Source organism: Simochromis diagramma, unplaced genomic scaffold, assembly GCF_900408965.1.
Source record: "Simochromis diagramma unplaced genomic scaffold, fSimDia1.1 OVJJ01000596.1, whole genome shotgun sequence".
Classification (NCBI taxonomy): Eukaryota; Metazoa; Chordata; class Actinopteri; order Cichliformes; family Cichlidae; genus Simochromis; species Simochromis diagramma.
The window spans coordinates 2,276,635-2,293,772 of NW_024387245.1; the positions used below are offsets into that span (position 1 = coordinate 2,276,635).

Genomic DNA, 17,138 nt, shown 5'->3' on the forward strand with positions numbered 1-17,138 from the left:
TGACCCTTTACGGGAAAATGGCACAGAGAGAGCAGTCACATTTACACTGACATTTTTGCCATCACCTATGGCTATGTCAACAGGCCTGATCCCTCCTTCCCCCCCAATAGCCAACAGTGGGTGGGTCTCAGCCATAACACACAGAAGCACAGGAACACTTTCACAGAGAGTATGACCATTAACAAAGGTCTAATATTCAGTATATTAGAAAAGGTTTATCATTTGGCCTATAAAACGCCATAAAACTGCGAGAAATACCCAACATAGTTGCCTAATTTGAAATAAACATTGTTTTTGTGCACCGACCAAACCTTGTCTTTCTGTCTAACTTTACATTTTCAATTCCATCAGTAGACATGGTAACATGAAACACGTGAGAAGGCGAGCATGAATGGAAACTTACATTCCGTATGATTACTAATAATGCAACACTCCAGTAAAAAGCCACATGAACCTCCACAGGCTTGAGGTTTAAACAGTTTTAATTAACTGATTACTCTGATAACTGCTCTGTGCTGCTTTATTCGTTGTTGTTAAACACATTCCCTGTCTCTGACTTACTGATACCCTCCTCATTGGATCACCGCAGTCGAAATAATTGCAGCAAACTTGGCTCGGAATCTCACAACAATAAGTCTCTAGTGTGTTTTAATTACAAATCACCCTTGTGAATGAATCACTAGTTACTGTCATTATTGAATCTGTCAGTGCTGATCCACAAAACTGTCATCATTCAAAGTAACTGGCTTTGTTATTGCAAAGCACTCATTATTTACTGTAATTACTTCAATGGAAATGTCTTTAATTGCAGGAAGCAATTACTTAGCCCCCTCCCTTTTATTTACCTGGAAAGCCTGATTTTTTTTAAAGTTTGTAATAATGGCAACTTTTTTTTTGTCTGCCTAATCTAATAAGGCCTTATATTAAGCTGGTGAATGTTCTGTACAGATTAATACATGCTTCAGAGTGCTATGATCGAGATTCAATTACTGGACTTTAAAGCAAAGACCCCAAAACAGTAGTCTCTCTGGCAAAAGCAGAAGGGAAGTCTAGACTAGCCATATTGTTTTGTCGACAGCGCATGTCATTATCCGCAGAATAGTCATGGGGATTTCTCTCCGTCTCTCCTCCTCCTCGGGAATAAAAGGGAGGCGAAGCAGCATTGGTCACAGAGAGTGTTTTGTACTGAAGTGTGTGTGTGTGTTAGTTTAGAATACTTCAGTGGTCATTATTGGAAAGATGCCTCATGATAGATCATAGGAAATGGGTGCATGTGAGTATGTTCAAGTATGTGTGCGGTAAAGGGAGAGATGCTTTTGAAAATGTGCCCCTAATTGCGTTGCAAGGAATTCCTGCATGTTCAGAATATCTGGAGGTGGGAGGGGCCCTTCAGAGCCATGCAAAGGGAACCCCCCACTGCCTGCAAGCCCCCCTGTACTCCCCCTTCCTCACGTCTAGAGCTTATGAATGGCCTGAATACAATAAACGCTGCTTTTTTTCTTTTTCTCCCTCCCTCTTGCAAGCCCTTCTTTACCCCTCTGAGGATTTCTGGGAATGTAACGTATGTGTATTTGTGTGAGTGTCTTGTGTGTAAGTGCTAGAGAGAAAACGAGTGAGGGCACTATTGTGAATGTACATCAAGAGTGTCTGCACTTTGTGTGTGTGTGTGTGTGTTTCATGTTTGGAGTTTGTGTATGTATGTATGAATTTCTCATCTGCCAGTACGAAATGTGTGGATCCCATGTGGAACAGGATATCAGGTCCCTGAGGCCTGGGCCTTGCCTGGGCAACCAACCCAGGGTCGTGTGAGCTTTCTGGGGTGTGAAACTCTAGGACTGGTCTATGAGAGATCAGCTTCAGGTCACTCACACTCTCAGCAAAAGACACTCTCTCCTGCAAGCAATAGCCCTTAGACTAAATGCAGTGTCATAAACTCAAAAACCTGTCTCCACTCCTTTTCTTCTCAGTCCATCCACAGCCTATAAACCCTTGCAAAAACATCACACAGTATGTTCCAAAAACGTTTCGCCATCTGTGAATCATTCCTCGCACAGGATCCCACTCATGACATCTGGCACAAAGCTAATATTCATAACCCTTCTCATCTCAACGGTGCTTCTACGAAGAAAAAATAAATTATTAGAAAGCTAAATGTCATAATTATCTTGCAATGCGCTAGAAGCGACACGTCTGACAGTACTGCTATTCGCAGATGAATGACTGGTGAGTCTGTGGCTGTTAATTTGCCAGGCAGCAGAAAAGTGGCTGACACCTCTGAATGGCACGTGTGCCCGTGCACAGGGGGCAGCTAGTACCAGTGTCTGTCCTATGCTGAGAGATGGTTTATAATCAGATCATAACAGATTAGCCTAGATACTGTTTGATAATGTCACGGTATGCCTTGAGACAGATGTAGAGGAGCGATAAAGACACAAAAGAGGGAAGTAAAGAAACTGAGAAGTGGAAGCTTAATTTCTACCCAGAATTTGAAGCAGTACACTTTTGATTTGCATAGGAAGACAAAAAAAGCAAAAAATGAAGGAAAAATAACAACGCCTCAGTCTTGCATCAAGCAAATACTGTGCAGATATCCCCCATCCAAACTCCACAGTCCAGCAGACAGAGAGAAAGAAGAAGAAGGGTAATGAAGTAGGAGGGGAGGGAATGCAATAATGAAACACAGAGTGGCAGAAAGACTTAAATAAAAACCATCGAAGCTGAATAAAACAGACTTTAAGTCAGTTTAGCTAGCGCTAACAAAGCTAGTGAAAATGCACAAAGAAAGCTAACCTAATTTTTACGTCATTATCTGTTTGCTTGCAGTGTGTGTGTGAGTCTGTGCATGCTCGTGTGCAAGTGTGTATTTGTGTATACAGCGTGTGAGGGGACTGATAAAATATTCCTTCCCTCGGTTGGCCCCGGGGCATTTCAACTGCCCCTGGCTCCTTCCAGTCAGTGGCCTGCTCCTAATTGCCACACACACACACACACACACACACACACACACACACACACACACACACACACACACACACACACACACACACACACACACACACACACACACACACACCAGGAAACGCACATGAATAAAGAAAGGCAAAGATAGACACACACATACAGACAAATGCACATCCATGCATGCAAACATTCTTAACACACAAACATGCACCCCCACTGTCCTGCATTGATTCACCCTTCTCCATCTTCCCAGCACCCCCACCTCACCAATAGTTACAAAGATGTTGTCATGGCCGATCAGTAGGCCCTGAGTTGTGCCTGTGGGGAGACTGGCGCTTGCTAGCCTAGCATCCACATGCTGTATGCATGCAGCGCAGGGTTAGAGCCTGCTGATGCTCTTAATAAGGCTCACAGCCCATGTATGTAGAATGACTGACTTGTTCATTGGTTGAGTGGTTAGCTAGTTGCATGGCTAGAATTCTAAATAACTGATTGACAGACTGACAAAGCACACGACAAGCAGGGCTGCTTTATGACTGACTGTTGTACTTGCTCACTGGCTTTATAGGCTGACTAGTTGACTGGATAGTTTAGTGGGTGACTGAAAAGCAGTGTGAACAACCATCTGACTGACCACCAAAAGGGCTATTGGCTAAGTGGTGGACGGATTATGATGTCACTGTGGCCACTTCTATACTAATGAAGATGAATTTGAAATCAGTGCTTGCATAGCCCATGTTTTCTGCCCATTCAAGCATACCAGTGATCCATACTGACACCACAAAAGACTACAGAAATGTTTGCATTTGGTCTATTGAGTATGCCCAAGATGCTTGAGTCATCTGCTTTGAGGGCGACATTCACCAGTGTGTAACCACATGTCATAACAACAGACCCATGTTTTTGTTAGCCTCCACACCAGCCACATCTCGACATGTATCGGGATATGGCAATGCAATACCATATTTCCCAGCAAGAAAAATGGCAGTTTTATAGTATTCACTCCCCGCATCTGTGTGGTATGTTCAGCTTGGGCTACAAACATCAGTTGACGAGCATCAAATGATACACTGTACTCTGCTGATGTTTGTTTCACTGTAAGCCAAATTTTTATCTATTTTAAATCACACATCTCTTTATAGTGAAATGGATGGTACAGAATGTCTCTGGAGGACCTTTTTCTGAAAATTTCAGTTTTAAGTGTTAAATGTCACCTCAAAGACCCAATAAACGAAAAATATAGATCTGCATTATGAAAGCTGACAATTCTGTCTGTGTATTATTATCATTATTATTATTTTCCAGCTGATTAACTCCAGTGCACCACAGCATCTTTTCCCTTTCTTACCAATTATTTTCTCGCTCTGTACTGCTCCAGTCAGTGGCTTGAGTTTGGTCTTCCACTTTTTCATTCTCTCTTTCTCTCTCACTCCATTTCCCCTAACACTGTCTCCTTCTATTTTCTTATGGTCCTTCACTATCTCTCCCTCACTGTCTCTCCCTGTTTTTGCCTCTCTCTTTCTCCGACGGGCTCTGGTAACACAGTTGACATTTCCCCAACATGGCTGCCAGACACAGCTTCAGCACCTTTCCAGTTTCACCCTTCCTTTCTCCCTTTTTCTCTCTTCCCACCTCCCACTCTTTCCTCACTTGCTGGGGTTAAAGAAAAGCAGAAATTAGCCCCAGACCATGTAGAGGTGATTGGTATCAAATTGCACTGAAAATGGAAATGCCAATAAAATTGACAGCCCTTCTCCAGCCCTCTTTCCTTTCCCCCTTCTAGGTAAAAATAAGCGTGTATAGGTCAGACTCAGAGGTATAAGCAAAGAGAGATAAGGGGGGGAGGATTAATATTGGTAAGTGTTAAGGTTTCCCTAGCTTAGGGTGATGGGTGACAAAAAAAATTGCAGCAAGAACACACAGAGAATCTTGCAGTTTTTCTGAGCATACACTCTTTTAGTACTTTTGTACTTCATTTGCTCCCCTTTTTGTATCCTCCCTTGTTTTCCCTCTTCTCTATGCTTCTCATGATTCTCACCTCTTCCCTGAGATGCCATGCACACCAACTCTTTCCCACTTGCTCACCTGCATGAATACTCACTCACTCGCTCACCCACACTGAGCTGGTACTCTGGCCGTTTGCTTCTGTTTTCCCAACTCGCATGGGACAAGCCCCTGGGTTTGTTATTGTAGGCTTTGCTGAACATGAGCCGGTCTTTACAACGGATTGAAAGCATTTGCTTCCAATGAAAATCTGGTCTTAGATTACAGGGCCACGGCTCGGCTCACCCCTCTTTTCCACCAGGCAGAGAGATGTAGACAGAAGGGTGGGTGTATTTTAGCCCTGAAACAGTAGGAAGAAAAAAACTCACTTGTTAAGCTCCGGCTGCATTTGTCCCAGACTAATGATGTAACCAAAGCCCACATTTAAAAAAAAAAACAAAGCAAAGCATTTTTTAAGGACAGAGAGGAAGAGAAGCTACGTTTAATGGCGCTTGCGTGGTTAGTCTGTTAATCAATTAATGGATTGGCCATAAGTGATTAATTGGGTAAAGATTATTTAGTTCTGGTTTGATGTGTGGCTTAGTTTCATGTTTGTTTTACATCATTGTAAATTGAATATATCTGGATTTTGTGCTGTGGAAACACACAAATGTAATATTATTTAAGCTCTGGAACATTTGTGAGCATTTTTTACTAATTCTGTCTTTATAGCAGATTTTCATTCTTTTATCCAGTCCATAACATTATCCAGTGACTAGTAGCTCAACCATTACATTTTGGTGATGTGACAGTACAGTTCAACCACCTGGTTTACCTGCCTCACAATGGCAGGTGTTTGCATCACTGTCAGGCCATCTATAATAAGCTGTCTCTTATTTTATCCCTTCTTCACCCTCGATAGCATCCCCTCCACTTTCACATGAGGTTCATTAAAAACCCTTCAATATGTGTGCATATGTATCTCCTTCTGCTAGAACAGAGCGAGAGAGTGAGAGCTAGCTGAGAGCGTTGTTTCGTATGGATCGTTGAGACTCTCTCTCTCTCCTAATGGTGTATATAATTCAGGTGCCCTCCAGGCATGCTTTCAGGAATTCTTTTGCCTGAGGTAATGGGGAGCAAAGGCCTGGGTTTTAGGCCCTTGATTATTCCATTGATGTGGCAGGCTGGAAAAAAGTCATCTCCAACCGGATTAGCGCCAACATGCCTATTAATTATCGATGAATCGGGGCTTAGGGTTTAGCTAGGTGCTGGGTGTCGCCCTCTGCAAGTTAGTGGAACGCAGGCCCATTTCATTGCAGTTATCTATCCCTGCCACAGTGAATAGACCTAGAGGCTTTAGAAGTGCTTTGTGTGTAATCAATAAATAACTGAATCCAATTGTGTGCACTGCTTTAGTGGGTTTTTGTTTTTTGCTTTTTTCTCACATTTTTATTTCCCCTCACTTCCAGTCGAGAGAGGCGATACAGGACAAAAGTCAGTTATTTGCCTCTGAAATGTTTAGCAGTGAAGGTGCCACTTGTTTACCTCGCCTCATGTTTCTTTTATGATTATCATCTTCATTGAGGGTGGCTCACATTTTTGAATAATGATAATAACAATTAGGCTTTTCACAGCCATGGATGGGAAGAGGCCCTTTCTCTCCACTGGAGCTGTATAGAAAACGTACCATAATTGGATGGTTTTGAATATGTGCTGCGTGTGTGTGAGTGTGAGTATGGGTTCATGTTGTTGAGTTTGAATGCAGAGAAAAGGCCCGTGGAGCGCCTTCCTTTCTCTCTTTCTCTCAGTGCTCAAATACGCTGAGCTTTCTCAGTGTTCCCCTTAGGTGAGGTTAACTGGCCTTAATAGAGTCTTATCGAAGCCCTACAGGTTGCTGTAAGCAGCCATGACGCCATTGTTATGAAAAGCAGTTAGCTTTGTTAGCTCTGTATGTGCCTCTGACTTCCTTTTTTCTACCTATTTTCCTTTTATTTTCTGCCTTCCCCCTCCTTGCAACCTTGCCTTTTGTAGTGCCGTGTTACTCTTTCCACCTCAGGTAAAATGGCAGAATGCGCTGGGGCAACGCTTCAATAACTATTTTCCCCTCAGGATAATAAAGACTAAATCTCTCTGTCATTTTCAATTCTGCGTGGGCTTGGATGGGAGAGTGGGGAAATGCGACCTTACAAGTCCTTTGTGCTCCCCTTCTCCCTGTCTTTCTCCCAGGAAGATGCAAGCGCTTGCTCTGTTTTCAAGTGACGGGGGGAGCAAAATGAAAGGGAGGGTTATTTATAAATGTATTAAAAATGAATGCATTTATGAGGTGCTGTTTTCCAGCCATTCTCTTCTTGCCATTGTTGTGTCTCTATATCCATCCTTCTGTGCATACAAAGCCCTCCAGAATTCCCTCGAAATCGTATTTATTCCCTTTGAACACAGAGGCGCAGCAAATGCAGGAAGTAAACAAACTGTGTGTCTGATCTCCACTGTCTCTTCCTGTTTCTTGTCATGTGACAGGTGATGGTCTGGACAACAGTGTGGCTTCGCCGAGCACAGGGGATGACGATGACCCGGATAAAGAAAAGAAACACAACAAGAAGAGAGGGATTTTCCCTAAGGTGGCCACCAACATCATGAGAGCATGGCTCTTCCAGCACCTAACGGTGAGTTGAGCCAAACGCCATTCGTTCACTCTCAGTTTCATATCACGAGTGCACACTCAACTTCATTTTACAGCCACGGGCTGTCTGTACTGTTGTACTTGCACATAGACACACAGATACGCTCTGTCTTTCTGCACTACTCAAAAGAACACACTGAGCCACTCTTTCTCTTTCTCACACACACACACACACACACACACACACACACACACACACACACACACACACACACACACACACACACACACACACACACACACACCAACACCACAGCCCCTCTTCTTCATAGTGTATCCTTGTTCGTACGGTGCACACTTCAAAGACAGAGGCCTGTGTAATCTGCTGGCGATCTCTGCAGCCTGCGTTCTCACTTCTCATCTGCTGAAACTGAATAAGGTTGAAGCCAAGGAGAGATGCCCCTGGCCATAACTGCAGATACATAGATGAACCTTATTAAAAACAAATCTGTCATTATTTAACAGATGCCGGGGATGCTGCAAAGGCCTGTGGTTTGGCTCCATTTTTCCTCAATTATAGCAGAGAATACAAATGTCGTTAACACCATCTGACTGCATCACAGATACTTTGTGGGGAAAAATGTTTTTAGGCAATGGAGGGTGCCAATGTGACTGCTGGGATGGAACCAACTGAGCTGAATGCTCCCTTGGCCAACACAATTTTGATTCCGTTCAAGCCGAATCATTCGACTTATTAAAGATGTCTAGTTAAAGAACAGTGTACCATAGTTTACATGGTCTGTCATGAAATGAAATTCTTCAGTGTTTTCTTTTTTTTTTTTTTTTTTACCACATAAAGAGTCACTTATGCCCTGCTTGAGCTTCAGTGTTGGTACAGCTTACTAACTCAGAGTGATTATAGTCTCCTTAGTCCCTATGAGTGCATATTACACAGCTAGTATCAGCAATAATCATTGCCAAGAATGAGAAGCTTTGCTGTTTTTATTATAGTTTTAAATGGTATTTAAAAAAAAAAAGAGCTGATATGTTTTCAGTCAACAAATAGTTAATACATTTTCCTTAACGTTGGTTTGAGACCTCACCTCCCACATCTGTTTTTGTATCGATTCAGATAAAGTATGAACAAGGCACAATATGGCCACCCGGAATTAATATTAAGATAGTCCTACACTGTACCGCTAACCTTTTAAAAATATAAAAAATACAGTAAGTGAAACTGCTTTTTTGTGTGACAGATGAAGTCTTTAGTTACATTTTGCATTTCAGCATACACAGCTACGCTAGGGAAAAACCTTGCGTCACACACATTCTGCCTATGTCAGGAGTTTGTGGAGAACTTGATACGCTCTGGCTTTGTGGGTGTTGGTTTGAATTGCACAACAGTGATGATGTTAACGAAAGCAATTTGGTTGTTGGATGATGGCTATTGCATGGGCTCAACTTTTTATTTATTTGTAGCTTGTCTTTGATGTCGATGGTATTCATCGCTCAGTGCATTTGTTGGTTTTCAACAGTTACCGGAAAATCAGAGGAACTTTTTTACCGTGTCCAATTGTCTGCAGGTATGTAGGCAACATTGTGTGTGCGTACACAGACTCTATATACTCTCAAGACTTTTTTCCTTTGTACTCCCTGCTTCCCATCTGACTATCACCATCTTTCATATACCACCAGTTCTCCATCACCCTGCAAACACACATCATACACACATACTCCAACTCCCTGACCTCAACCCATACACTCCCAAAACCTTCGGGGCCACAGAGGAAAGGTGTTTGAAACATACACACATCCTGTCTGTGGAAATACAGTTCAACACACAAATGCTTAGTGAAAACACACACCCGGCAACACACCTCCTGTGTCATATTACACTGTGAGCACGACTTATGGGAAGCTCCTACTCTGTTAGATCTCAAACAGTGAGAAGGATATAAGTGAGTGCCATGGGAGCAAAGGAAAAGAGAAGAAGGTGAGGAGGTGAAGACAGGGATAAGGAGGATTCATCAGTCTTTTTCTTTTCCAGAACAAAATGGAAAGAAGAGCAAAAACATGCAGGCATACAATGGGACATGTGGCCATTTTACCTTATTACACAAAAGAAGCTCCTTCAGTTCAGCCTGAAACTGAAGTAAACTGAAAGGTTGATGGAAAAATCACTTCCAATTTGTTTATTCTCTTCAATGAAGCCAAACAGAAATGAAACCCAGGCAGAGAGGAGCCAACATTTTCTTTGTTTATGGGAAATGTGGTCTTAATTTTGGGAAACACTGGCATTAACAATACCGCTGGTGTCAGATAAATGCTTGCTGTGGTTTCATCTGCTTACTCTTCAGTGTCACCATTAATTTATTCACCATATGTCAATGTTTACGAATGCTACACATAGCACCTATAATGCAAAAACATTTACAGTTTTTCTCACACTGGTAGTATGCTTCTCTGCCTCTGCTGATAGCAATATAAGCATGGATAGCTGATCCACATTTCATCACGGCTTGACTCTTTGTTTCAAAGAAAGAGGATGAAAGATGTGCCTGACCCCCTCAGAGATGAACACATAGACATATACACAATATATGAAGGGCTGCTGTAGCGCTACACAGTCTTTAAAAAGCCAATCAGGGCTTGCTGTTTCTTAAGAATAATACATCTAAAAGTATTTGACACAGGTGCAGACAGACCACAAAACAGAATATGGTGAATTAAGAATGGATTATAGTAGAAGTTTAGACACCCAACCTTGGTGTTCTGTAATCCCTTCTGTTATTCGCCCTCACACTTAGACCCTTGGGAGTTCTCATTGTACTGAAGCGGAAAGGAAGGTGGGTGGCGCAGTGAGGCTGTGAGTACACCAGCAGGGTAGCTGGTAGGTGGCATTGATACAGCTGTTCTTACAGGGTTGTTTTGAAGATTTTTATGCATCTCTGCCTCCTTATCCATCAAGGATGCTAATTTCTTATGTCTTGTTCCATGTGGAAAGGGTAACATTTGGATACGGAAAACTTCTAACTTCCCAAGTTTGCTGGTGTTGTTACATGGGTCAAAGCCACAGTGTTTTGGGTATATGCATGGTGACAAGAGGTATGTACAGTGTGAGGTGTAGAGTAAGGGATAGAGAGTGGGCATTGAATTTGTGATGATGACAACAGTTGCAGCTCACTGAGTTCTCTCCAACACACCCAATGAGCTCATATGTTGTTGACGATGCTTGTGAGACAAGTTCATCGGAAGAATTTGGCTGTGCTGACTTGGAGCGACTACAAAACATTAGCGTTTACCGCCTGTCACCAATGACCAAAGTCGCTGCCAGCTTGACATGCAGCTGTAAACTTGGTAGGGAACCAAAATAAAGGAGAGGGGAGGGATTTTCCACTTGTGTCCTCATCTCATTTTGATGTTTGTTTGCATTTGACATCCTTAATTAAACATATGTTGCGGCTACTAGCTCTCTGTTGGTTTTACTGACTAAACTAAACGGGATATTTGTAAGCGTAACCTGCTTTCTCTCTTTCTAGATGTGTTTGACATCAATAAGGATGTGTTTAAAGATGTAGATATAACTCTGAAGTGTGCTAATGACTTTTCCCTGGAAATAACTATAAAATGTGTTTAAGAAAATAATTGCAGAATCAATTCTAAACTCATAACCGGCTGAGCTGCCTGATTGCTTTATGTAAGAGACAAATCTTGAAATAAAGAAAAAGCTTCTCTCCAATCTCTCTTTCTTCCAACCCTCCCATTGTGTGGTTGGAATACACCCACATCCCGCCCGTACCCTCCCCTCCACACAAATGGTATTTTCTTGTTTAATTTAACAAGAAATGAGTAGTAAATGAAAGCTCAAGCCTCAAATCCCCAACGCGCCCTGTGCTCTGCTCTCCACTCCCTTATGAAAAGGCAATTTGTGAAATTATGTGATAGAGTAATTAGATGGAATTCACCCCCGCCTCCCCACTATACACACTACCCATATTCCCATTTAGACTGCTGCTGTGCTAAACTGAAGTAGGTGTGTGTGTGTGTGTGTGTGTGTGTGTGTGTGTGTGTGTGTGTGTGTGTGTGTGTGTGTGTGTGTGTGTGTGTGTGTGTGTAAAAAGAAAGGGCAGAGGGTTTTGGTATTTTTAGTGTTCATATTGGTATATTCACAGAGTGGGACACACACTCTCACACACATTATCGCTAACGCCCTCTCATTCTGGCTCTCCTCCCCTCCTATTTGTACACAGATGCAGTGTAACGAGGGGCAGCCATGATCGCAGCTCATAAAAGAAGCCAACCCGCAAACCCTCAATGAGCTGCCTTTCTCCCCCTCCTCCTTTCTCCTCTTAAAATGTGTAAAATGCAGAGAGAGAGCGCGTATAAAAAATCCAACTTGAAGGCATAATCCGCCGTTAATACAATTAGAGTCCAATTTAACCACTTGCGTACGCAGATGTAGCTTAGCTTGGGGAGCGCTGCCCCCCCCCCTTGGAAATGCTTTTTTACCCTCAACACAGCAGCATGCAGTGGGGGTTTGAGCAGAAACAGGTGTGAAAAGCGATATAATTCATTTCTGTGCTGGCAGAGGAGGCCAGGAGCCTTGCTGTCGTGGGCCCTGGGTGGTGGAGTAATCTAGACTGGGTGTGCAGGATGGGAGGCGAGTGAGAGGAGTGGATGGATACATGGATGGCTAGCTACACTACTCATTAGAAGCAAGATAATTTCCTCCTCGTCTCAATCGCAACTCCTCGTTCGGGTTGCGATTGAACCAAACAACAGGGCAGAGTTGTGCATAACCAACATTTAGAATTAATATTTAAATTCACAGCGCTCTGTAAACTAAACACTTTGCAGTTCCTGAACTTCTCACCTAAGAGAACACAAACCAGATACTCAAAGCCTCATCTAAACAACAGAAGGCAAGGGAGGGAAAAGCGTTTGAGGTCAGAGTTCGCCCTTGCCTCAGATGCCATTATTCTTCGTCTGTTTATTGCTGGAGCCTGAATATGTCAGCACCCTGGTCACCCGCTGCAGCCCTGACCCACCGCAGCAGCCCATTGCTGGGATGGTATTTTTTTTCTTCTAGTTCAGTCATACTTCATACTTTTTTTACCGTTATAGTGATAAGAAAATGCAGAATAGCAAGAAATACAGTACACCTTTGAATTAAATTCAGGAAACCGACACTGACATGGACTTTTTCATATTTATGGTTATGGGGGTCTCATGATTATCATTACACTTGTTTGTCTTAGTTATATCTTGCACAACTTAAGCTTCTCATGAAAAATAATTTCAATTAACCATTGAAGCCACCAAGACGCCTTGTTAATGGTTTTGAAAAGACATCAGGAAGCAAGCTAAAAAGGAAGACATCAGCTGACTTTTTATGTGTTTTCATTTATTCATAAACTACAACAAAGGCATGATGTCCATCTTGATACTATAAAGTAATATAGTGGCCTATGTGGCCTGGTGTCTCCGATTAGGTCTTAATTTAATCTTAGCGGCAGTCAGAATCTTAGGCGCCACTGCATTGGGATTTCAAAGAGGTCCTAAGAGACGACAGACAGATGGACAGATCTGCCAAAGGCCTGGCGTGACACTGTGACGAGACAGGGTAGCAGAGGAAAACAAGAGAACAAGTTAGGCTTATTCTCAGCGGTTTTATTCAGTTTCAGATACTCTTATCTCTGGGAATGGAATTGGCTTTGGGCTGTGTGTTTGTGTGTGCATTTGTCTGCGAGGACCTATGTTTGTGTAAATGTGGGTGTGTGATTGCGCTGGTGTGTGTTTGTACGAGGGCATTTGGAAGCAATGACTTGTCCGTACCAATCCAAGAGTGGTTGGTGTCAAAGAGGGAGGCAGCTGAGTCAACCTGCCTACCCCCACTACACATTCACACACACATGCACACACATACTGTGCCCCAACCCCCACATTACCCCACACCTTGTAATGAAAACATCATCAATTATCCCTCTTGACAGGCCCCAGGGACCAAAGGCAGACAGCTCTCTTTTGGGGCTTCTCTTTGTGGACTGACCCTTACAGACAAATAGATTTGCTGCACACAACACTTACACTTTGCGACCATTTCAGGAAGGACACGTCAGAATTTTAGATGTTTATTTATTTATTTGTTTATCTGTTTTATTAAAAGGTGATAGGCTAATGATATGACCCATCTTTGCCAAGTAGATAGTGGGTTTTGGGAGCTGGAAATAGCGAGACCAGTCCATCTGGTGGAGGTGCAGGGGGGCAGGAGGTGTGAGTATGTGTATATGTATGTGTGTTATGTGGGAGGCTAGGGAGGGTGTTGTGTGGGAGCGAGGTGGGGGTAGTGGTATGGCTAGGGCAAAGGAAAGGCATCAGTCCTGACATGGACTCCTGAAAGGCCATCTGTGTCATGATTGATGGATGGATGAGCAGATGAACAGATGGATACAGTATCTATCAAAAAGACTGACACATGGTTCATCTTGGCAGCTTGAAACATATATATATATACTAAAATATCATCCATTTTCACATGAATTTTACCATCACTAATAGCAATAATCATATGCTGGGATGCATTCTTTGAAGGTTCAGAAAATCAGATCTCCACATAGGTTCAATCTTGGCAGCACATCTTTCATTCTTTACATTTGAGTGGGTCATGTTTTCTCACATATAATGTCATAAACCTGTTACAAATCAAAATACAGTTTGCATTTATATCACAGAAGCGTGACCCTTTTGCTGAGAAGTGATATAGGAATATAGGAAAGAATCCAGTTAGACAATCCTTCTTTTTAAAAATTGTTATCTAAGGATATTCTCATTATTCCCATACTCTAAGCAGGCTGAAGAATGTTTTTGGAAATACTTATCTGAACTAGGACCTGCCTTGGGTCAAAGTCCATTTACATTTCTGATAATACTTTAGGTGTACCTTTCCTCCCATTTTCTCCCAACTGCTTCTTGTATCGTTTTACCCCTCTATTTAAAAGCCCTCAAGGGCAGTTAACTTTTAATTCATGTCACCTTTGATCTTTTCTAAAATGTCTGCCATAGATCTAGACCAAAACCACGCTTATGTGTGCGCGTGTGTTGATCTGGCTTCAGTCAAGGGGCGGGTCAGTGTGTTTCCTTGAGAACGTGAGAACTTTACAGACCCTCAAGGTCGGTCAGTAGCAGTGAAGGAGATCACGAGCCTCAGAGCCCCAGCGTGGCTGCAGGACTAAATGCACACACACGCGCGCAAACACGCACAGAATCATCTGCTTAAACTGTTCCAGCTTCTTTTTTAGTTTAGCATTAGATTAGATTTTTTTGGAGGGGAAATTCAAAAATGTTTATAAGTTGCAATTAAAGCTTTTTATCCTATATATAGAAACTCATTCTCACTGAACAACATATCAGTGGGTGTTTTTCAGTGTATTAAAATGCAATATTTATGTCAATGACATTAAATATCAAGTTTAATTGAATATTTAATTTGAGCCTTTATACATCATTACTGTTATTACTATCTACCATCTGTTCTTTTCTTTTGGCTAAACCTTTTGCTTTTTTTTCCCTCCTCCCTCCAACTCTCATATAATTTCATAGTTGGGAAACTATGAAACAGTTCAGTGTGTGGTTTCATTGTTGCATGTCACGATGATTGATGGCTTCATACTGAACCTGTGCTTCACGCTAGTTCTTTTTTTCATTATCACCTGCATGTGAAGAGTGTTTGTGTGTGTGCTGGGTGGATACAGGCCCAGTAACTCAGATATGTGAAACCATTCTTGGTTTGGTACCCACTAATCAGTTTACAGTGATCTGTAAATCCAGAGAAGAGGTTCGCTCTCAGCTCTAAGTCGCACACAGACACACTCAAGTTGCACACTCTTTTACATAGGACCACATCCATGACGTCAGTAGCTGGGTAGGGTGTGGAGTTCCCCACCATCACTGTGGTATTTATTGGAGAGTGAGTGGCAAGTTGACATATGGAAGAGTCAGGGAAAAATATTGTCATAAATCTGTGGTTAACTTGATGAAATGCTTCTATCCACTGCTTTGCAAGAGATTAGCAAAGCTATCCTGTCATGCACTCTCTAAGCAAATGCATAACCTCCGAGTGGCTTTTTTGTTTAAAACTCCTCAAATGAGACTTTTGGCAGAAAAATGTTCACCACCCTTCAAGTAACTGAGTTTAGCATAGGCTCTGTGTAGCATGATTTTGTCTAGCCAGTGATATATTAACTCTGCTAAGTGTGAAATCACATTAGCGCTAGCTGTTAGCCATTATCCATTAGGCTGTGTTTGGTGATCCAGAGGATTGTGGGATATTTTCTGGCTGGAGTCAGCAGCTCAATACCTTTTACTTACAGCAACTGCTGCAGCTTGCCCTAGATACATTTGGTGTGGATGTGCGTGTGTGTGTGTGTGTGTGCGCGCGCACGCCTGTGTGTGATTGCATATGCAGTTGTGCAATTATTTGTATCTGTCAGCCTCATGTCTCTTTTGTAAATGCCGAGTGAGTGTGTGCATGCCTTTGTGTCTCATTCCATGCGTGTGCTCGATAGACGTTGTGGCTTTGCCATTGTGGTAATCAGTTTGCGCGTTGGCTGAACTAATTTATCAATTCAGTTCCTCCCACTTGTATTCTCTCCCATGCGTGAACCCTCTCTCTTTCCCCCACACTCTGTGTCCCTTTCTGACAAAACACTTCTTTCTGAAAAACCATAAGGGTTTCCTATCTTTTATGCATGCCTTCTGCCTCCCTGACTTCTCCCTCCTTCTCCTCCTTTCTTCACTCCCTTTTTACTTCCTTTTTTTTCTATAATGTACAGCTGTGTTTCCTTACATTTTAATGGCCTTGAACCCCGATGTCATGGAAATATTGGCGCTCTTGTGCTGTTTCAAAGGGGAAATGGCACAAGAGCACAGGGGAGAGAACCATGATTTATAGATGAGATCTGGTGATATCCTAATCACTTGTCTCATAATCCTATGATAAAGGTTTTTTTCTTATTTTTACATTGGGGAGAAAAATAACCCCTGTCAGGATTATGATCCATTAGCGGCAGGTGGCATGGATAGTATGGCTATAGGTTGGTAGTGTACTATTGACCAGCTGATCCAGGGTGCCTCAGTCAGGTGTGTGTTGTACGCTCATCTGTGACGCACACACCCACACAAACAAGCATGCATGTGTACGTTTATGTGTATTTGTGTGTCCATTGGAGTGAGGGAAATCATAGCTAGTGAACCAGGTGGTGAATGCAGACAGGCAATAACTCATGGTAGAGGAGTCGAGCAGAGCTGAGGGCTGGCAGAGAAGATGTGTTGGGAAAACCTATACCAATGCACATACCCTGTCATTTTTCTCACTTTTCCACTGACTTGTCTTTCTTTTACGTCTTCTCCAAACATATTTGTAACACAGAGTAAGATCCTCATGTATTTCTGTACTCTTGTCTTTAAAGTCATCCTTTTATTTATAGGCAGCATATTTCACACTATATTTGCCGGCTTTCTTCTCTAATTGCTCCTTTCACTCTTTCCGAGGCTGTCTATATTGTTAGCAGAACGT

At 42.4% G+C, this 17,138-nt stretch overlaps 1 protein-coding gene across 1 annotated transcript in view; it reads left to right on the forward strand.

Moving 5' to 3' along the window:
• The window catches only part of meis1b (Meis homeobox 1 b), a 77,452-nt gene that overhangs the window by 28,127 nt on the left and 32,187 nt on the right, over positions 1-17,138 (forward strand). The window contains exon 8 of the mRNA XM_040000994.1: positions 7,462-7,607. Within this exon, the coding sequence (XP_039856928.1) occupies positions 7,462-7,607 (146 nt within the window). The remainder of the gene's footprint in view (positions 1-7,461; positions 7,608-17,138) is intronic.